The sequence below is a fragment of the Zootoca vivipara genome, chromosome 10 (assembly GCF_965207765.1).
Source record: "Zootoca vivipara chromosome 10, rZooViv2.hap1.1, whole genome shotgun sequence".
In the NCBI taxonomy this organism is placed as follows: domain Eukaryota; kingdom Metazoa; phylum Chordata; class Lepidosauria; order Squamata; family Lacertidae; genus Zootoca; species Zootoca vivipara.
Genome location: NC_142593.1, coordinates 36,000,315 through 36,023,622, shown reverse-complemented (window position 1 = coordinate 36,023,622; position 23,308 = coordinate 36,000,315). Strand labels below are relative to the sequence as shown.

General features: G+C 41.8%; 1 protein-coding gene and 1 long non-coding RNA gene across 2 annotated transcripts; one reads left to right on the top strand and one right to left on the bottom strand.

Annotated features, from left to right (window-relative positions):
- Positions 1 to 260: 260 nt before the first annotated feature.
- LOC148684436 (uncharacterized) lies at positions 261 to 5,997 on the bottom strand. Its single transcript, XR_015946098.1, has 2 exons — positions 1,275 to 5,997; positions 261 to 759 (listed from the first exon to the last, which is right to left on the bottom strand). It is a non-coding gene; the product is annotated as an uncharacterized LOC148684436 (long non-coding RNA).
- A 123-nt stretch (positions 5,998 to 6,120) lies between these two features.
- SLC30A5 (solute carrier family 30 member 5) lies at positions 6,121 to 22,795 on the top strand. The gene is made up of 16 exons (XM_035100029.3): positions 6,121 to 6,328; positions 8,401 to 8,523; positions 9,023 to 9,089; positions 10,375 to 10,460; positions 11,213 to 11,300; positions 11,712 to 11,799; positions 12,216 to 12,292; positions 13,601 to 13,771; positions 13,895 to 14,183; positions 15,349 to 15,557; positions 16,727 to 16,884; positions 17,704 to 17,833; positions 18,523 to 18,748; positions 19,007 to 19,233; positions 20,233 to 20,361; positions 21,907 to 22,795. Exons 1-16 carry the CDS (start codon positions 6,252 to 6,254, stop codon positions 22,075 to 22,077), a joined length of 2,316 nt encoding a protein of 771 aa, XP_034955920.1. The 5' UTR covers positions 6,121 to 6,251; the 3' UTR covers positions 22,078 to 22,795.
- Positions 22,796 to 23,308: the final 513 nt, after the last annotated feature.

The following is a 23,308-nucleotide window of genomic DNA, read 5'->3' as shown; positions in this document are numbered from 1 at the left end:
AAAGCAAGGCTGGGGGCCAACTTGTGACCCTCTGGATGTTGCTGGACTACAACTCTCATCATCTTTGACCACTGACCATGCAGGTAGGGACCAATGGAGTCCAACACATGGAGGGCCACAGGCCTATTTCGATTTGGTATTTGTTTTGCTTTGTCCTTTTTCACTTGTAAATACCTATTTTTTAAAATTGTGTTAACTCATCACTTTACGCAGTTTTCTTACACCTTTCCTCTCTCTCTCTCTTTTTTTTGTAAACATCATTTTCAAACAAGTGGAAAGTTCCCAAATGGCCAGTTATACACCTCGAGCACATTTATACGCTCATAATGGCATGAGATTTATAAAGGCACGCTTCCCAGAAGAAAGCCCCACTAAACTTGGTGAGACCTAAATACATGGGCAACAGGAGGTCAAGCAGAGCGCTGCCACTCTACCAACCACTAGTCTACTGGGTTTATGTGTGCAGGATTGCAGCCTCACTGAACTCAATGGGGCTACTTCTGAGTAGATGTGTATATGATTGCAGCCAGAGCCACTTAGGGTATGTTCACATTACCACTTATTGTAATCCAGTGTGCTCCCACTGCTCGTTTTTGAGGCTGCATTCAGTGGGAGGGGGCAGAGTAACCAAAAATGTCACACACATTGGACATCCTAGCCCCCTCTGAGATGCGAAGAATACAGCTCAAATGTGGCTTGAAATGCAGCAGGGAGGGGGAGCGAAATGATCTTGCTGAATTTTAAGTTGCTAATGTGAACCTAGACAGCATCTTAAAAAGCAGAGACATCACCTTGCCGACAAAGGTCCGTATAGTTAAAGCTATGGTTTTCCCAGTAGTGATGTATGGAAGTGAGAGCTGGACCATAAAGAAGGCTGATCGCCGAAGAATTGATGCTTTTGAATTGTGGTGCTGGAGGAGACCCTTGAGAGTCCCATGGACTGCTAGAAGATCAAACCTATCCATTCTTAAGGAAATCAGCCCTGAGTGCTCCCTGGAAGGACAGATCGTGAAGCTGAGGCTCCAATACTTTGGCCACCTCATGAGAAGAGAAGAATCCTTGGAAAAGACCCTGATGTTGGGAAAGATTGAGGGCACTAGGAGAAGGGGACGTCAGAGGACAAGATGGTTGGACAGTGTTCTCGAAGCTACGAACATGAGTTTGACCAAACTGCGGGAGGCAGTGCAAGACAGGAGTGCCTGGCGTGCTATGGTCCATGGGGTCACGAAGAGTCGGACACGACTAAACGACTAAACAACAACAACAATGTGAACATATTCTTAATACACTAGCCAAGCAACGAAAATGGTCTATTTCAGAAATAAGACTTCCATGCATAAATTTCATTGATGAACATAGCCTGATGCAAAATATGTGCATCCACTACCTGGATTTCCAAATCAAATAACTGGGACAGTATAAATTTTTTCATGGTGAATTGAGAGCCACGTGCCTTGTTTGCAATATATCTCAAGGAACCTATATTTCAAGGAACATCAGCCTGTATCGGTCCTGCAATGTGCAGACAGGGATACTCCTCCCCATCTGTCTTGTGAAGCATATGGAACTAAATGTGCGTGCCTGTCTGTTATCTGAGGCCACCGCACATAGCTACGAACAGTGCATTATCGGCCAAACTGCACTTTACAGAAACTTCACTTTATGGATCAGGGCCATAAACCTCAGCTGTCCTGAGATAGCCACACTGTTGGTACATTATATTCTTGAGGAGGCTTTTAAGAGTTGTTACCTACCCCTCAAAGGTAAAACCCTTTAAGTACTATGCAAACAGTGATTCTTGGGCTGCATACTTCAGGAGAGTGTGTTCCTGAGGTCAAGTTTTCAGAACTCTGTAGCCATGCACTCTGCTGTTTGGCAACATCTCCCCCTTCTGGATAGAAAAGGTGCACGGTCTGAATCCATCAGTGGATGGATACAAAATTGGGGAGTGGGAAAGCAGAAGATCTACAACCTCAGCAAGCAAAGGAGGTTCCCAGCGCTATCGTTCCCACAAAACGAAACACCAAAGCTGAGCTTTGTGAGCTACCCGATCGTACAGTTCTCTGAGCCATTCATGTCTCAGAAGTGAGGGTTCCGTTTCCATGAATGGAAGGCCTCTGACTCACAGGACGACAATGTGACCCTTTTGAAAGTGCATCTGGCATTTGCATGGGTGCATTTAAAAATGGATATGGTCAGCAAATACAGACAGCAGCAACACTCTCCCCCACCCCACCCTCCCGACCTTTCCTTTGAAACCCAGAGTGATATATTATCAATTGTACAGCTCAAAGGATTTTAAATCCGTGCTGTATGAGTCACTGGAAAAGCAATGTCCTAGCAACAGTTCTCCTCCTCTGATATCAATTATTGTATTACAGCACAAGCTCCTCCTTCTTCCCTGACCAGAGGGGTTTGTGTGGGCTGAGGAGGCACTGTGCCAAACTTTTCTTTTCCCAGTCGGGGGAATGTGGGCGAGTGTAAATTTAGGCTCTGTACTGATTATACAGCGCTGGAGGCTGCTGGAAACTGGCTTCTGCGGAACTTTTTTTTATTCTTAAACTCTAGCTTTCTTAAGCATGTGAACCCAGTTCTGTCCCTTGCAACCCAACATGCCATTTGAAAGCTACTGCCTCAACCAATTTTGTCAATTAAGAGCACTATCCGATGCATGCTTACTCAGAGGTTAGTCCCAGTGATTTCAACAGGATTTACTCTGTAAAGGTGCATTGGATTAGCCTTTAATAGTGGGAGAAATCACCTTTCTTTCTTTTTTACTTGGAGTACAATCTTATGCATGTCTACTCAGTTGTAAATTTCACTGAGTTAATGAGACATATTCCTCCCAGATATACCTTGGGGAACTGCACTATAAGATTGAACATTACAAAGCTCCATATTAGAAATTCTGAACATTAAGCAGTATAGAAATACCTCAAATAAATTAGTAAATAAATACTACAAAGTATTTACGGTTTTCCGATAACAACCTAGCATTCATATAAGTGCCTAAGAGAGGACTCATAGTGTTTTGGGTATCTTCTCTCAATATTGTACCATTTGGTAATTTATTCAAGCTGCAATCCTTTGTACTCTTTTACTCAGGAAGTAACATATTAGGATTTACTTCCATGTAAAATTAGGTAAGAACAGGCTGGATATCTTCGGTTCCTGATTTTTCGAAGTGGAAATACCTGCCTGAACATATTTGTATTTTCTATACATGGATATGATTTTATGCCTATACCATGGATTATATCATTATAAGGCTGCCATGCAATTTAATAAAGTTTACTCAGTTAATCAAATCAACAGTGCAATTCTATACATGTCTACTCAGAAGTTCCTTTGTGCTCAGTGGGACCTATTCTCAGATAAGTGTGCATACCGAATACCGAATAAATCTGCATAATTTAGCAAATGACTAAGACAATAAATTAGTAGCAAATTATTCCTTTCTCTCTCACCCTCTCTCTATAAGATGTCACAACTGGTACTTTAATCACTTTTGGAGGTCTCATCATACTCTCCTATAATGCCTTTCAGGTGTTCTGTAGGTTTCAAGTTGCACCCTAGCCCAACTGAAAGACAAACCTGGGGACTGTAGTTTGTTAAAGGTGCTAAAAGTTGTTAGGATACCCCTATTCCCCTCACAGAGCTATAATTCTCAGAGTGAATTATAGCCCTCCTCCTAGGGAATGCTGGGAATTGTTGCTCAGTGAAGAGAATGGGAGTCTCCAAAGAATTCTGAGCACCCTTCTCAATAAAGGTAATACAGATACATTAAGGGTTAATTAACATGAATGAAATTATTTTGGGACAGTAGTCCTGATACTCAACTCTTGCCCCTGCTTTGACAGCCTTGACACCGGGTGTCGAGTGGCCACCCTGTGCCCCAGAGGACTGGTGGCATGTCTACACGGCCGAGGTCACATGTGGCCAGCTCCAGTCTCGCCTTTCACAGTTGTTGGATTTCCTCAAGAAATTGTCTCTTGCTGGCGCAGCCAACTAGAGCCAGACCTTCCAGTAACTTGGTGCACGAGGCAGGCAGGCAGGCAAAGATGAGCACCCTCCACGATGATCAGGCTCAACTAAGATCAGATCGGGGCAAGAGGGTGAAATCGAATGTAATTTCACACACAGAGGCTCCCAGGCCTGGATCGCAAGGTGTCAAATTATTCTCGTTCCTTTAGTCTGGCGAGCCTAGGAAGAGGAGGCTGGAGGGTGGGGACTGCAGCGGGTTCCATGACAAAATAAATCCTGTTGAACGTTGCATAAGTTCCAGGAAATCCTAGGTCACCTCCAGGCATTCAGGGCAGGATTCAGTTGCACACCAGTAATCAAGCTTTGTACAATTAAAGTAGATTAAAGTTGTTGCAAGAAACCCACTTTTTAAAGGGACTTTTTGCATTTAGAAAAAGGCTATTCCATATTACATTTATAAAAAAGTATCTAAACGATGAAATAAAGAGTAACAATAACAAAACAAATACAGGTCGGTTGCCATCCGTTCCACATGCAAATACATTCACCGGGAAGTGGGAAAGAAGGAATGGAAATAAAAGATGGAATCACTTTGCAGAAATCTGCATGTAATACTGCTGGTGGTTTAGGACATAAATATAAGGAACTGGTAAATGTGAGAAATGAGAAACCCTACAAGGCTTGCTGGTTTCCTATAAGCATCTGGTTGGCCCTGGTGAGAACACGATGCTGGACTAGATGGGCCATAGGCCTGATCCAGCAGGCTCTTCTTGTGCTCTTATTTGTAAACATACCGGGTTTAGCCTGCTGTTGGTTATTATTGTTATTTTTAAGTTGATTTGTTGCCCTATGACAGGGATGGGGAACCTGCAGCCCTTCAGATGTTGTTGGACTGCAGCTCCCTTCCTCCCATCAGCCATGCTGGCTGGGGCTGATGGGGAGTTTGGAATCTAATCCCTCCCCAATCCCTGCACAAAGGGAGCAAAGCTATTTAGTTCACTTCAAATATACAAACCTAAAGTTACGGCGTGTGCTTTAAAGGTTAAACCCTCACAGAAAACAATGACAGTCTGGAGGCGCCTAAAGTGGTGGGGAAATGCACTAAAAAGAGGGGGGGAGAGGTATTGGGTTAATAGGAGAGTGTGTAACCATCGCACAAGGTAAACCAGATGAAATCGGGATAAATGTTTGTTGTCGCATCACCTCTCCATCGACAAGTCAGAATGAATGCTCAATATAGCCTGGGGATCACCTAAGCTTGCTTTGTGCAAGCGATCAGGGTGCTCAATAAATTAGGATGAATGCTCAATAAATGCAATCTGGAGAAGCCCCAGGGGGCGGTTGCTCCATTGAACTCATCAGGATTTACTTCTGTGTAAATGTGTGTCCTGTGCCCACATTTATTTGACAATGAAGCCCGACTGAACATGGGGAAGGACAACAGCTCATGGACTCCCATAGCTGCCAAGTTATCCCTTTTTAAGGGAAATTCCCTTATGCTGAATAGGCTTCCTCGTGAGAAAAGGGAAAACTTGGCAGCTATGTCATGGACAGGCTTTGCTGCAGGGGGACAAGATCCGCAGCAGCAAAGGAAAAGGCCGTTTCCTGACGCAGATCCTAAAAAGCCACAGCTGCCAGCCAGAGAAGATAAAATACTGGGCTAGACCGACCAGCATAACGCGCCTTCCTGGACTTCTGTAAACTCGGTGGAATTGGCGCACATACTTCCGAGTACAGTACTGTACATGTATGGGGCAATCTCAGAGCGGGCAGGTACTTTGCTGAACTACCAATCCCATCATGCCTGGCCGTGCTTGCTGGGGCTGATGGGAATTGTAGTTCAGCAACTATATCCGGCAGCCACAGCTTCGACTACCTGTGCTAGAAAACCAGGCCTCTTGGAGAAACACCGCTGACTTTCGGTCGATAGGCGGCGCTGCACCGCACTCAGAGAGCCCTGGCTGGGCGAATCCACTTAGCTAGCGGGAGGGGAGGGGAGGGGGAACGTAGTTGTTAAAGGCATCGCGCGTTTCCCCCTCCCCGCCCAGGATCCGGCGCTCTCCCAACCTCCCGGATCAGCAGTTCCGGCGTCAAGTGAGGACGTGGCTCTGCAGTTTCCCAGCCTCTTCCTGTTCCGCTGCGGGCCCAGGCCTGCCCGCGGGCCTTGCCTGTTGGCGAAGCCGGCCCTCAGCCCGCGGAGGATGAGGCAGCCCCGCGCGGGGAGCGAAGGCGGCGGCGGCTGAGGAGGCCCGGCCCGAGAGCCGGCGATGGAGGAGAAATGCGGCGGCGGCGAGGTCCTGCCCGGAGGCGGGCGACTGGGGCCCGTGGACGTTCCCAGCGCCCGGTAACGGCCTGCGCCGGGGATGGAGCAGGCAGAGGGGCTCCCACCTGAGGCAGGGCCTGTGGGGGACTCGCGGGGCGGGATGTGGGGGGCTTCTTGCTGCAGACCTGCCCCCCCGGCGCCCCCAAACACACCCCGATAGGCGTGCTTAGGGGGCACGGAGGGAGGCGGCCAGGGGGCGGAGCATCCCGGGTTGAATCCCCGGCGCCTCCGGTTAGGGTCGAGAGAGAGGGGCCTCGTGCTTGGCATCCTGGGCAGCCGCTGCCAGTCAGCGCGGACCATGCTGAGCTAAGATGGGCCGATGGTCTGGTTCTCGGCGTAAGGCAGCTCCCTATGCTCGGCCTGCTCTGCAGGGAAGGCTGGCGTGGGCTTAGAAAGAGCCGGGCATCGTCTTGAGCTATGGCCGGCCATCCAGGCTAAGAATTAGGGATGCCAGGTTGAAGGAGCACAGGACTTCCTGTACTGTTGAATAAGTGCTCAAGGGCTCCTATTGTTATGAGAAAGAGAACAGTCACTTTGACCCGCTCAAACAATGAAGAATCTTGTGCTCTCTTTGAAGGCTTGCCAGCTTCTTAGGGCATAGGCTTTGGTGGGTTGGAGTCCACGCCATCCGATGTAGTGCCTAATGGTAAATTGGGTCTTGGAAGTTTCTGCCCAAGGAAACCTGTTGTGTCATGGGACTTGGTGTTCTTGCTGAAAGAAATGAACAAAGCTGCCTTTCTTTGGGATTTAAAACTTAGATAGTTACGTGGAATTGGGGAAACTTGGGAGATTTGGTTAGATTTTTCCTCCTGTGTTCCAATATTTTGATATGTCAAGCTGCATCTCCCAGATTGTCTCTATGATAAAGATATAGGAGCCACACACATGTCTCTTCTTTGCATCTGGCTGGCCTAGTGACAGGTCCAAACCCAGAATGTGATCTTATATCTAAGCCTTGTGTTTAATAGGGAAAACCCCACATTGGACAGCTTCTGAGATTTTGTGTCTAGTTTTCCATTCTGTGTAGCTAGTTCTCCATTCTGTGCAACTCCCAGGAGCCATTTAACACATTGTCAAACTCCTACACAGAAGTTACATGATTTCTGCACGTAGATTGCAATATATAAATTTCCTGCTGGTGCATATGGCACACAGCAGTATGTGCACAGCTAATTGCATGTAGGTAGGATAGTCATGTGTGATGTTGCAAGTGGGGATTGTGTATGTAGGAGTTTGGTAGCTTGTGAAGCAGCATGAAGGGTTCAGAACCTCTGGATCTAGCTTCCCTATATATGGTAGGTTTCATCTGTTTAGTTCAGTTGCACAGGTGGCTGTTGGATAGCTAGGCTAAGGTTATCTTTTAGTAGACCAACCATGTTAAGTAAGCAATATTTTGCGTTGCATAGAAGTATGCTTCCTCTTGCTCCATTCACACATTCCCAGACCCAGAGTTCAAGTTCTGTGGTGCATGCAATGGCTGGCAGGCTGGTTGCAGTGCCTCTTATCCCAGAAGTCATCTTGTTCTTTTAAATGTTGGAGCACAGAAATCCATAGTAATATAGCATTTTGTGCTCCAGGCATATCACTGCATACATTTTGACACATCAACAGTGTACAGCATTTGATAAACATATTGAGCTGAAATTTGCCCCAGGTGAACATAATCTATTTATTTCATAGTATTCCAGTATAAGGATGCTTTGAAGAGTATGTAAACAGACACATCCAGGCCCCATAGTGTTTTGTTTTTGTTCAACCTTTTGGCACAGTTAGATGGTTATCTGCTAGGGGCAGGTAAACATTATGATCAAGAGCAGGCCTCTCCAAACTGCGGCCCTCCAGATGTTTTGACCTACAACTCCCATGATCCCTAGCTAAGAGGACCAGTGGTCAGGGATGATGGGAATTGTAGTCCAAAACATCTGGAGGGCCGAAGTTTGGGGGTGCCTGATCAAGAGTAAGTTGTGTTTAGTTTACTGACATGGTGCTCTAAATTTTTGCTATTAGAATAATATAAATTGAATATATATAAATTTTCATATCTAAATGCTTGCCAATATCTCATAGAACTCCCCCTCTTTTTTTCTCCCCAGCCTGACTAAATATATTGTGTTACTGTGCTTAACTAAGTTTTTGAAGGCTTTAGGATTGTTTGAATCTTATGACCTCCTGAAAGTAGTTCACCTTGTACAGTTTATCTTCATAGTGAAGCTTGGGTAAGTTTACTTTTGATTACAGCAACTTCTATTGAGATTATTTTTATATCTTTATTAATTTTATAACTTGCTTTTTTACTAATCATAGATTTACTGTTGAGAATGTATTATTATTATTCAATTTATATACCATATTTATTCAATTTATATACCACCCTATACCCGGAGGTATGTAGGTTCAGATGTAATGCCTCGAAGTCACCAAAGCAAATCCCTCTTGTCCTCATTTATTTTCACAGCTAACTAGTTGATGTTACTCTGCACCAATGTTTTCTCTAAACATAATTGGTACCAAACCACTGTTTAGAACCATGGTCAGAAGCATGTTTGCAAGCTGGTTTAGACCAACTAGTAGCTAAGAGTTCATCTTCTGTTTTGTAGGATTAAGATTCGATACTTAAATAAGTATTTTAAAACACATAGCCAGTGTTGGTTTGAACACTTCCCTTTTATAAACTGTAATTTTACTTGATCTAATGGAAATTCCCATTTTTCATAGGTCGGCATTTTTTATGATTTTATTTCAAAAACCATTTTCATCTGGAAAACCTGTCACCAGACATCAGGTGAGTATTACAGATGTGATTTATATGTGTAGCTTGTTCTTCTAAAATATAAACTTTAAGAACTAAAACTACTTTTCTCCTCATGGGAAACTTCTTGCTGCCTTGGGGCCACTGCTACATGGAAATGAATTAAAGTTGTGCAAGAGCATGAGTGTTTATTTCAGTGGGGCTTGCATAGTAGTTCCTCAATGGATTTGTTCCCTTTTGAAAGTTGCGTCCTATGGGGAAACTTTGTACTTTTATCAGCTTAGGTTTAATCGTATAGGCCATTATCATTTCTTGGTATGTACATGGGATGGTGGAGTAGTTCTGCTTATTAAGGTACATTTTGCCAATTTGAAAAAAAATTCAGCAGTTCTGCAGTGGGCTTGTGTCCTTTGTCACTACAGTGGAACCTCAGTTGTAATACGTTCCAAAAGACCGTTCGACTTCCGAAACGTTCAACAACCAAGGTGCAGTTGCTGGTAGGCAAATTCCTTTTTAAAGATGGAGAAACGCACCTTGGAAGCTGAGGTGCGTTCGAAAACGGAAGCATTCACTTCCGGGTTGTTGGTGTTCAGGTTCCAAATTGTTCGGCTTCCGAAACGTTCGACCACCGAGGTTCCACTGTATCAGATTTAAAAGGCTCTCTATAGCTGTCCGCCCACCTGTCAAATTTGGCCTGTGACTATCCTGCTAAATGTAGCCCACAGAGCAAAAACGGTTCCCTACCCTTGATACAGTATGTGGAACTGTATTATTTGATCATATACTTTATGGGGAGTGGAAATACTTGTGCTAAGTCAAAAAAACTGCTGCTTCCCTGTGGCTGTATTAAATCAATCAAACTGTTCAAGAGGTGGTTTTTAGCTGGACAATGCTCTTGAGAAGCTAAGAAAATATAGTATTTTGTGTGTGTGTGTGTGTGTGTGTCGGAACAGTATTTTAAAATTAAAGCATTACCAAGATTGCCAGTTTAAAGTTAATCTGGAGGCTAGTTCTCTGCATTTGGAATACTTAAAAGTGGAGTGTGATGGCTGAGGGAAAGAGCCACCAGTCTGCTGAGTTTCTGTGCTGGACATTCATGGGATGAAGCCCTTTCTTGTGCACCCAGCAAAGAAATCAAGTGGGTTGGCAGAGCAGGTGAGAAGTAGTCATTTCTAGCCTGCAGAATAGAGTTATGGTAATGATGCTTAGGTTGTTAATTTAACCTCATTTGAATTGTATATCCCAAGTAAAATCAGCAATTGAAATGTTAACTGGTAATGGTATTTTTTAATGATTGGGATTATGTTTTCTCTTACAGTGGATCAAAATAGTTAAACATGCTGTCGTTGGCTGTGTAATTTCCCTCTTGTGGTTTTTTGGCCTCACCCTATGTGGACCTTTAAGGTAAATATATTCTTGTCATGGTACTTACTGTAGATATCTAAAACGACAGCTTGTTTATTCACATAAAGAAGGGGTACAGAACTGGATCAGGCTAGCAGTCCAGGTCCTTACCTTTTCCACCCCCTGCGGACCACCCTACCTGTCACCTGACATTCTGACATCAGGTAACCCATTTTCACCTCTGTGGATTGAAATTAAGTTCTGCGGGGACAAGTCCTGACAATTGGGCCTCAACAATCAGCTGGCTGTCGTAGCTTCAAAGCACCTCTTCCCAAATGCAGAAATCATAGAAATTTCAGAATAATTAGGTTTCCATGGAGACCACAAAGATGTTCTTGAGACTGGCCTTGTATGATGGTGGTTTGTATGATGTTTGGCAAGCCTATATTCAGATATTGTTGTAACTGTTTGGTTAGTAGGAATCCAGGAAGTCATTCAGATGATTATAGCAATAAGAAACCACAGTGACGCTTCCTCTTTTTTTGTGATGACACTTAATCAACTATTTTAGATAGATGTGTAGCATTACTGAAATATTGGTGGTAATGATTTCTTGATATTCAGAAGTACACCAGAATTAAAAAAAAATAAAAAAATTATTATTACAATGTCTGCCACTGAAAATTAGAATTGTAGCTAAATGGATCTATTAAATTGCTTGTTCGGACTAAATTTTAACCTAATCCATGCATGTTAAAATTATTTCTATTTACCATTTGTCATAAATGAGATTTGTTTCTCTTGTTTTGCAGAACTCTGTTGCTTTTTGAGCACAGCGATATTGTTGTCATTTCACTGCTCAGCGTACTATTCACAAGTTCAGGAGGAGGACCAGCAAAGGTTAACCATTTATTTTGTGAAAATATCCCACATGTTTTGGAATATAAAAGAAGTGACCATAACATTTGTCTAAAATTCATAAGAATATCTACCTAACTATAATTTTGTAATTTTAAAATACTCCTTCATAGAGTGTATACAGTCTTGGTGGAAAAACCTTTTGAGACTATAATTAAGATTATACAAGGAATTATTCTAATGAAGGTCAAAGAAATTCAAAGCACAGTATATTGTATTCAGCTTATCAAGATAACCTACATCAAGGCAGATATAATTCCCCCTGTTCCCTGCCTCCTCCCCCCCCCCCCATCCAGAGGTATATTGAATTAATTTTTATTGGAAGTTCTTGGCATATCATTGTTTTCCTGCTTTCCTGATCAACTTTTCTATTGCTATTTTGTTATTTTTCAGACAAGAGGTGTGGCCTTTTTCATTATTGCTGTGATCTGTCTTTTGCTTTTTGATAATGATGACCTCATGGCTAAAATTGCAGAACATCGTATCCTTTCTGACCATGTGTAAGGGATAAAATTATGTTCCAACTGCCCAATTTTATTTAGATACTGATTACTGATAATAAAAAAATATTTTCTGGCATAATTTTGTGACTGTCCTGCAAAATATAAGTTTTCTCTTTTGTGCAGTTTAAATTCCTGTGTATTGTTTCTAATTTTTATGGGAGTATTTTCAAGAGAAGTGTCTTCTGTGAAATGTGTACCATTCAGTTTAGGTCACATGAATTCCTAACCTCCTATGCTTCCTTTCCTATAGTTATTAAGCTTTGTTTAATTTATTCAAGGAAGCAATTCACAAAGATGGGAGTGCTTTTCATACTTGTCTGCTCGTATTTGTCTATGACTGAAAGGTAGGGGTAGGACTCCATTGCGGAATTTTCCTGATCTTTACTTTCTTTAGCTGAAGGACACCATGACAGTGCTCTGACACACTTACTTTATACAATCATCGCTTTCTTAGGAGTTGCCGATCACAAGGTAAATGCTGCTCATATGATGAACTGTTGAAAAAGTGCACCAAGTACGTACTGTTAGGAGCTTGAATGGCTTGCTCATGGCAATAGTGCAGTTCTTAAATGTCTTCCGGTTCTGTTGCATTGCTTTGTTGATTCGTTTCAACAGCAGTTTTCAGATACCTGCAACAGGTGTGCGTGTTTTATCTGTCGCTTAAAAGGTCATTGCAGTAACGGCATTCTAATCTTACTTGAGAACAATAACCATTTAAAAATAAGTAACGATTAGAATACACCATCAAATTTGCAGTACGATAACATAACATACTGGTGTGATTTTAGCAGCTGCTAATGCTCAGCACTTCATAAGCTGCCTGTTGTTCATCCTCAGTCTTTTTCATTGCGCAGTTTATTTCAATCAAAATTCTGTCCATTGATTAAAGGTTTTGGAGTTATTAGAAGATTAGTATGCAGATATAAAGGCATTTTGTAATTTCCTTTCCACTATTGAAATACTTATTGGGATCTAATGTGCACATTAAAATTGGTGCCCTAGAGACAGAAACAAATACCGTAGGAATGAGTTGCTGAATTTTGTCACTTTTAAACTTTTGCAGAACAATCTTACTAACGTAGAGAAAATGAAACACGTTTAGTATAGAACAGCATAGAATACTTAAGGTAGCAAGCAAATAGGTCCTGTTATAGACAATCACACACATTTTTAATTTAGCTGTCTCCCGTTTGCAGTAATTAACTGTGTATTTATCATAATGGACTAGAAATTTTATTTAGGAAATACAGTGGTACCTCGACTTATGAACGACTCAGCAACTGAATTTTTCGACTTATGAATGGGGGTAATGGCCGCGCGCTTACGAATGTCTCGACATCCAGAAAAAAACCCACGGCGGTTTTAGATAGGGATTTTCCGACTTACGAATTTTTAGATAGGGTTGCTTCGACTTGTGAATTTTTCCATTTCCAATGCATTCCTATGGGAAATCACGTTTCCAATGGCGATTTTCAACTTACTAATTTTTCGACCTATGGAGGTGCCTTTGGAACGGATTAAATTCGTAAGTCGAGGCACCACTGTATAAGCATGGATGCCATTGCAACAGTATAAGCGTTAATTTTATTAACTATGTTCCAGTATTGAAAACTGCCAGTAATGTATGTGCCTGTTGAGAGACTAAGAATCCCCCATGCATAGAATGTCTGTCAACCAAATTAGTGTTTTCTGGGCCTTTTACAAATAATATTTAAAATAGATTTACAATATTTGATTCTTAAGTATACTGATATTACAGTACTCTCCCTTCCTTTGCAGGGTGGAGTAATTTTGCTAGTGTTAGCATTATGCTGTAAAGTTGGTTTTCACACAGCTTCCCGAAAGCTCTCAGTAGATATTGGTGGAGCCAAACGTCTTCAAGCACTGTCTCATCTTGTTTCTGTCCTCCTTTTGAGTCCCTGGGTAATTGTTTTATCTCTGACAACAGAGGTAAGTAGCATAACCGCTGACAAATGGCTTTCTGGCAACTAAATTTATAACTACAACTACAGTACTGTGAATGCAAACTTGTTTTTGCCGCCAGTATTGAATGTTTGCATCTTTTTATTGCAGAGTAAAGTAGAATCCTGGTCTGCTCTCATCATGCCCTTCATCACAGTTATCTTATTTGTCATGGTTTTGGACTTCTACGTAGAATCTGTGTGTTCCATCAAGATAGAAGTCTCAAAGTGTGCTCGTTTTGGATCCTGTCTCATTTTCATTAGTGCTCTACTTCTTGGCAACTTTTGGACACATCCAATAACAGACCAGCTTCGAGCTATCAACAGACCAACACATCAGGAAACCACAGAGCATGTTATTTCTGGAGGAGTGGTAGTCAGTACCATTTTCTTCATTTTGTGTACGTATAAGTAACTTCAGAAGAATGGAAGAATAGAAAGAAATTCAACACGCCTTGTTATCACAGAATGTGTGGTCTTAGCTTGCATTTGCATGATGATCTTAAGGGACAACTTATTTGATCCCTCACAATTGTAGTGATACATTGGGAAATTGTTCCTCTGTTTCTTCTATATAGTTTGTATGTAAAGGTAAAGGGACCCTTGACCATTAGGTCCAGTCGTGACCGACTCTTGGGTTGCGGCACTCATCTCGCGTTATTGGCCGAGGGAGCCGGCATACAGCTTCCAAGTCATGTGGCCAGCATGACAAAGCTGCTTCTGGCGAACCAGAGCAGCACACGGAAACGCCGTTTACCTTCCCGCTGTAGTGGTACCTATTTATCTACTTGCACGTTGACGTGCTTTTGAACTGCTAGGTTGGCAGGAGCTGGGACCGAGCAACGGGAGCTCACCCCATCACGGGGATTCGAACCGCTGAACTTCTGATCGGCAAGCCCTAGGCTCTGTGGTTTAACCCACAGTGCCACCCGCGTCCCACGTTTGTATGTAGACAGTTCTAAATTGATCATTGTTTTTTGCACTTGTACAAGTGTTTAAAAATTGGACTAGGTTTGTGGGTTGTCACTTCTCTCTTACTTAACTGCTTGTGGAAACATTGACCAGCTTCTAAAAGGTATAGCCTTTCCATGAAAGCTTAAGTTAATAACCCCTGGCTTTACTTCTAGAGTTAGTTTTTTCTCTGCATTCCCCGAGCCACCCCCTTTGCAGCTTTGGTGAATATGAGGCTGCATCAAACCCAGGTTAGGGGTCAGTTCATTTGGCCTTCACACCTGAGACTTTTCTCCTCCAACGAACAGAATGAATGAGCAATAGTTTTGCAAAAATCTCTGCATTAAACATGCAAAGTATCATGGACCTTGAATTCTCTTGCCACCTTCTGAGTGATTAGCGGGTGCATAAAATGTTCCAGTTCTTATTTGTAGCTAAAATGCTTATGGGTTGTATGCAATGAAGTTATACTCGGGGGTAAGTCCCATTGAAATCAATGAACCGAAGTTAGCCATATTCATTCCAATGGGTCTTCCTTGAGTAGGACTAACACTGGGTACAACCCTGCATTACAGGACGGTTACAAAATGTAAACAACATATGTTTTCTCTTCAGCTGCCAATATTCTCTCCTCCCCAACACGAAAAGGACAGAAAGGAACTCTTATAGGTTATTCTCCTGAGGGAATACCATTGTACAATTTTATGGGGGATGCTTTGCAACACAGCTCTCAGTCCTTACCTCGGTTTATTAAAGAATCGCTGAAACAAATTCTTGAGGAGTCTGACTCAAGGCAGATCTTCTATTTTCTGTGCCTAAATCTGGTAAGTTGTTGGGGGTTTTTTTAATCCCTTTGAGGAAATTATTTCTGGTTTTGGTGAGGTGGGGGTAAACTTAGGTTTTAAAACCAGATATGCAATGTCTAGTGTAGAACGAAATGGAATGGACTCCCTTGGAAGGTGGTGGGCTCTCCTTCATTGGAGGTTTTTAAGCAGAGATTGTGTGGCCAACTGGCATGGATACTTTAGTTGATATTCCTTCATTTCAAGGGGGAGTGCCTGATTTCTGCCTGCTTCCTTCTGCAAGTGGCTGGCATCTTGACCCTGCCCTGGCTGTTCTCCAAGCCACTACTTTGTGACTAGCCCTATTAAGGCATCTTTGTTCCCTTCGTAAACTTTTAATTTGTTGCATACACTATTACTTTCAGTAACAAAAGAAACTTCAGTAGATCATTAACTGGAACAAAAGCTCATTTGGTTAGACCATCATGCTGATAACACCAAGGTCGTAGGTTTGACCCCACCCCAAGGTGGGACAACTGCATATTCCTGCATTGCATGGGGCTGGACTAGAACTAGATCAGGGGTGCCCAACTCCCAAGAGACTGTGATCTACTCACAAAGTTAAAAACTGGCAGAGATCTACCCCCTTTTGGGAGGATCAGGTCAAAGTTGTTGAGCTTTTTTTTAGGAAGAAGGCCCATTTTTGTGGGGATCAGGTCAAAGTTGTTGGGTTTTTGCAGGGAAGAGCCACAGTTGTTCAGCTTCTTTGGGGGGGAGTCAATGATCTACCAGTGATCTACCATAGACACCCAGTGATCTGCCGGTAGATCACGATCTACCTGTTGGACATGCCCGAACTAGATGATTCTCAGGGTCCATTCCAGCACTACGGTTCTACGATTCTAAGTTCATTTCTAAGTTATTCCAAAAAGTTGATAACATTATTTAATAAAAGGTAAAAGAAAATAAAGCATTTTCCCATGTCATCATTTTAACAGAAGCAGACATTTTAAGACTGCAATTTTCTACCTCATATTGTTACACTGAGTAGTGTGTGGAAGTTTTGATTTCCTCATTATATGTGAGCCGCTCTCCCCAGAGTGGAGTTGCAAAAAGGGGAGTTTCAAAATATGCTAGTCACATGCTTCTTCAAGGAGTAGTTTTATGTTTGATTTTCACAATGAAACCTCTGTTATTCACTTTCGTTCCAGGCTTTTACTTTTGTGGAATTATTTTATGGTGTGTGGACCAACAGCCTAGGTTTAATCTCAGATGGATTTCACATGCTTTTTGACTGTTCAGCTTTAGTTATGGGTCTGTTCGCAGCACTGATGACTAGATGGAAAGCAACTCGCATATTCTCCTATGGGTATGTATGTTGAACTAATTATAAAGACCTATTAATACTAGCTGAAGTAGCATGAAGTGGAGAAGGACTGTAGCTCAGTGACAGAGCAAGTGCTTTTTAGGTAAAAGGTCCCAGGTTCAGTCAGTGACTTGCCCAGGTAGGGTTGGGAAAGGTGGTTGTTTTGAAACCCTAGAAAAATGTTGCAGGTCAGTGTAGACAATTCTGAGCTAGGTGGCTCAATGGACTGACTTGGTATAGGGAGCTTCCAATATTAATGAAGGTTTGTGGGGGATTATTTTGGGGAAATGAGCTTTCCAGGTTAATCTACCCCCAGCCAAATATTAGAGTCTAATCAAACACTTCTCACAAACAAGGCAGTTATTTGGCTACTGTGGAATTGATTTTATATACCTTTGTATTTATTTATTTTCCATTCCAAAGTTTTGAGGGGGAAATGGAAAAACATAAAATCTTCCCATTTAACCATCCTGTTTATCCCAGAAAATCAGAGCTGCTTAGTATTACTTCCGGAAGATTCTTGTCTCTCTTTCTCATACATATCTTTCAGAAAAACATAGCAGCCTGACAAAAGATGTCACTTTCATGTTACACATTAGCAATTTGTGTAATAGAGTAAGCCTGGAAGTCAAGCAAAGTCATATACATCAGGTTAATAGACTTCATTGGTTGAATAATCACGGGTTTTCTGCAAAATAGTTCAGGGTTTAGCATAATTCAGAACACCACAATTATTAGACTGCCGTGGAATTGTTTTTATATGTCTTTTATTCTTTTTTTCCATTCCAAATGATTTTTTATCCCTCACTTTTTTAATTCCAGGTTTGGCCGTGTAGAAATTCTCTCTGGGTTTATTAATGGCCTTTTTCTCATGGTAATAGCTTTCTTTGTGTTCATCGAGTCTGTGGCCAGGCTGGTTGATCCTCCAGACATTGATACCAATATGCTGACTGTGAGTTTATAACCTTATTTTCTGTGAATACTTGATTTATTGTTCTTAAACATTCTAGTCTGTATGGCAGAAACAAAAAAAGTTTTAATCCCTCAAACATTGCTCTGGTGCACCGGCTCTGTTCATTTCACAGATGTTTGCATAAGATTGCAATGCATATGAGAGGCAATAAATTATACTTGGCTGGAAACTCTTATCCTTAACAATCACAACCCTTTTCCTCCAGGGCAAAGGCTATAGCTGCGGTTTAGGAGGAGGATGCGCTCATTTTCACTTCTCCTGCTAAATTAAAAATAGATTAGCTACATCCTTGTTTTCTGGAAAAAAAAAGTCTTAATATTGTACATGCTTGCAACTGTTCAGTTACATGGAGCCAGCACAGATGTAATGCTTCTGAATTGGGCCACATAATTCCACCCTCTTACTCCTATTTATCTCTCCTCTCTCCCTGCCCCCTTCCCATCTCTCCCCCTAAGCCAGGGTAGGGGGGAGGTCCTCCAGATGTTGTTATACTGTAACTCCCATCATCCCTGACCATTGGCAATGCTGGCTGGAGCTGATGGGAATTTGAATCCAGCATCTGGAAGGCCACCCCTGCTTTATACTGTATGTGTCGTCCATCCCTTCCCCCCTTGGCACAGTTAAAAGGAGTAAACAGTTTAAAGATTCTCTGTCTCTCCCTCATGCAGCCTGTCTCTGTTGGAGGATTGATAGTAAACCTTGTTGGTATCTGTGCCTTTAGCCACGCCCACTCCCATGGGCCTTCTCGGGGAGGATGCCATGCACACGACCACAGCCATTCCCACCATGGACACGGCCATAGCCACAGCCATTCCCATAGTGACCATGGGCACAATCATAATCACGGACACTCACATGGGGCACTGGGAGGTGGCATGAATGCCAACATGAGAGGTAAGGTGGTTGGGTTGTGGTTTTTTTGCAAATTTATGGGGGGAGGGGGCAGTACTAAAAGGAAAGTTGTAATAAGGTTGTTTTGCTTTTAAAGATTTCATAATAGAATGGTCAATTTAGAGGATCCAATACGATGATAGGAGTACTTTGGCATATCAAGCCATGTTGTGCTTTTCCAATGCATGCTCACTGTTAATGTCTGTTTAACTGCCAAATTATGTATCAATGATCTAGGAAATTTTTGTTTGTTTGTTTCAGGAGTATTTCTGCATATCTTGGCAGACACCCTTGGCAGCGTTGGCGTGATCATATCAACAATACTCATTCAGCAGTTTGGCTGGTTGATCGCTGATCCCCTTTGCTCCCTCTTTATTGCTACGTTGATTTTTCTCAGTGTGATCCCACTGATAAAAGATGCCTGTCAGGTACTCTTGTTGAGGCTGCCACTAGAGCATGAGAAAGATCTGCACATGGCTTTGGAAAAGGTTAGAATTTACTGCCTCTTGGGGTTTTTTTCCTTCACATTCGCTCATGTGTCATGAAATTTAGAATTTCTGCAGGACGTTTTAAATACTCCTCATTGTCAACCACATAACATTCTTTTGGAAAGGGCCTTGTTTTTAGGTTTGTTCACTTTGAATCGGCAACCTTTTCAAAACTACAGTGTTCAGGTTAACCTCCCCCCCCCCTGCCCAAACAGTACAGTTTATTCTACCATTTATATCAGAAGCTGCTACTCAGGCTAAGAATCTTCTCTCTCTCATATGTTTACCTCTGGGTTCCGCGGCGTGCGCATGCGCAGAAGTGATCTGCATGGTTCGCGCATGCGCAGAACGCTCTATTAGCGCTTCACACACACGCACTATCGCCGCTCGGATTAAGTACTTTTCAGGGAGCGAATGGCACCCCGGCACCAATTGAGTACTTAAACCGAGGTACCACATATTCACAAAGACAAAATCATTCATTAAAGGGAAAAAACAAAACATAAATATTTAAAACAACTATATAAACAATCAATTTTAAATCCACATTCTGGGATTACTTGAATCCCCTGACTTCCCTCCACTCCCTCCCCTGGTTCATTTGTATTATTTTCATTTATGCATGTCTATAAAATCTTTATCTCTAATTAACTCCAAGTTTACACATTGTATATAACATTACAAGTTTTATATACTGTATATATATAATTCTGCTAGTATATTCACTTGCAGACTAAGAATCTTCTAGGGCATTCAGATGCACTGAGGAGAATAGTGTGCAATTTAAAGAGTATAGAATTTAAAGCATTACACTATCTTTGAAATAAGGCTTGCATTCACAAATATGCACTGATACTTTAATACAATGATTCTTTATTATATAACTCTGTGATTGAGTGAAAACCAGGTACCGAGAGAGCGGTAACATTGAACAGTCAAAAAAATACTATTACAAGTTCTGCATACATATAGAAATGTTTTTTGTTTTGTTTTTTACAGATCCAGAAAATTGATGGTCTCATATCCTATCGGGATCCTCATTTTTGGTGTCATTCTGCTAATGTTGTGGCAGGCACTATACATGTGCAAGTAATGTCAGAAGTGATGGAGCAGAGAATTATACAGCAGGTAACTTTGTGTGTTCGCGCTTCGCCCACCAAGGCCTACAGGACTAGTTCATGCTACCAAATTTCTCCACACAGATGTGCACGTGGGCACCCAGCAGCATAAACTAGATGGTATAGTATGAGCTGACAGCCACCTCTGTCATAGCAACTGCTGGATACTGCTCATGTAGAGCTGGATACTACTCTGTAGAGCTTTCTGCTCTTACACTTTCTGTGAGATTCCATTTTACTTCAGCTGGGCAGATGTTTTGGCAAATGGGGGCTTCATTTCTTTACCATCTCTGCAGCATGTTCCAGCAGCGAAGGTGTGAAGTGGTGCTTTCCCACCAACCTCTGGTTGTTTATTAATTTAAACAGTTTATACACCTCTTAACACAACAGTTTCTACATTGTTTGCAGTAAGGTTACAGAGATAAAGTCAGTTAAAATTAACCATAAAATCAGAAAAGCTCCCTTAATATGCCTGCTGAATTTTATTTTATTTTTAAAGCATATTCACTAATTGCCTGAACATCCAAGAGCAGGCATCCCCAAACTGCGGCCCTCCAGATGTTTTGGCCTACAACTCCCATGATCCCTAGCTAACAGGACCAGTGGTTGGGGAAGATAGGAACTGTAGTCCAAAACATCTGGAGGGCCGAAGTTTGGGGATGCCTGTCCAAGAGGGTGGAGGCAGGGTGCTCTCTGACCTCAGCTGGGAGTTCTGCCCAATACTGAATGCATGGCTCCTGGTGGATGCATGCCATGTGTCTAAGCAGTGGGGGGTTAACAGTGACTGCCCTGAGGACCTCAGTGATTGGGCTGGTGTGCCAACTACAGCCATTTTTGGACAAGGGTTGCTTGGAGATTTTTGCATCCATAACTCCAAGACATGGAGCCATGTGCACTGTGTGAAGCTACCCTTGGTCTGGGGAAGCCCCAGCTAGTGCAAAATGCTGCATCTAACTATTGGTGGAAACAACTTACTGCATCCTTGTCTTTACCAGATTGTATTAATCTCTGGGGTGGACACCTTTTTAGAAGCATCGCAACACGTGTATATTTTGAATGGCCTGGGATTTCAATAAATGGTGGGGAAATTTAAAGCAAACTTCAGTTTTTGTTCTGTATTCTTCAGAAGAAGTTGCAGTAAGGGCACACCGAGCCTCCAAGACAGATAAACTATAAATAGACCCATGTTTGGGGTGGAATAGTGTGTTCTAGTCCTCATCCCTGTGTCTTCTATGCTTATCATTGCATAACTGCAAAAGATACCGAACTTTCCATCATAGTTTGTAGACCTGGTCCTGCACCATGCTCTCTCCGCTACCCATTTTTTCTCTTTTGCAGTGCTTGGAAAGAATAGATTCTAGGTAGTCACTTGAGCTCAATAGGACTCTCATGCAATCTTACTGGTTCATGCAACTCTTTGCGGAGGATAGGATTATGATGTAAATCTCAAATGCAAAGTGATACCACTTCTCCTTTGTGCAGCAAGATTGTCTTGCTTAGAGCTCCAAAGAAACATTTGCTGACGATGTAATGCTTGTATTTTTATTCTGTTCAGGTTTCAGCAATTCTTAAGGATGCTGGAGTTAATAATTTAACTGTCCAAGTGGAAAAAGAAGCCTATTTTCAACATATGTCTGGCCTCAGTACAGGATTTCAAGATGTCCTTGCGATGACAAAACAAATGGAATCCATGAAATACTACAAAGATGGCACTTACATCATGTAACCGGAAGCTGAATCTGTAGGGTTCACTGTCTGTATTTCATCAGGTGAATTTGCACATAAATGTACAGAAACAAATGCCGTATATATTTGGATTTTTAGAAAATGTTACATACCTTTAAAAATAAGATCAAGAGATTTAAGAAGAGGTGGGATAAGTAGAACATATGCTGTATATGTGGAAATACTGGCAATGTAAAAAATACTGTTATTTGGTGTCTATTAAAGAAATTTTGCTATGTGAGTGTGGATGAGCACAACTATATTGCACATTTCCCCCAAAAAAGAATACCAAGAATTTCTCTACCATCTCAAGCCTAAAGAAAATAATTTTAGGTTGCAACAGAAATAGACAGACTTCAAAAATGGCATCTTTACAGTTATTTTGCTGCTGTATGTGTATGTGTATCTACACATTTTTAAAATGGGTTTTTCAAAGTTCATTAGATACAAATGAATATGTACAATTTTATATTCCAGTTCTGTATATAATCCTATTTTCTAAGCACAGCTTTGTTAAATAAGGAAGAATAGATTCTACTAATTAAAAATTGTCACTGAGCTGAGCTAATATTTTTAAAGAAGAAAAGTTATTTTAACAATTAGTCAGGGGTAAAAAATACATTCTTTGTTCTTACACGCCTGTTTCTGTTCAGTGGGAAAGTTGAATAACTAATTGGAAATTTGAACCACTATGTAAAATAAACATTTTATAATTTTTACATATTTCTAGTGACATATTATTGATTACACCTTAAAACTTGACTTATAGGATAGAAAGATGTCCCAGTGATGGGACAATTTAGTTCTGTACTACACTTCTATGAGTTTCTACTTAACTGGCCTAGTCTGTAGTTAATGATTTATTGTAAACATGGAGATTGTTCCTGCTTTGTGTCTCCTTTCTAGCCAGCAGGAGTAACAAACCACAATCTCTGGCATAGCAATTTAAAAAGCACATGTCCCAATACCAACCATTGGTAGACCACGCTTCTCATATCCCAGCAGTGTAAGAACTGTCAGTTTATTCCTACTCTCTACTCCTGTTCGTTAACTATTACTGACAGTTACAGGAAAAAATGGGGTTGGCTTTTACAGAGATTCAGTGTTCCCTAAAACCGTTATCAGTCAGAGAGGTAGGATCCAGTGAAAGCAAGGAAACCCTTTATTTTCTGTTGCAACAGAGTCCGTTCATCCCCGTCCCCCCGGGCTGCTGCCTTGCAAGGAGGTGAGGA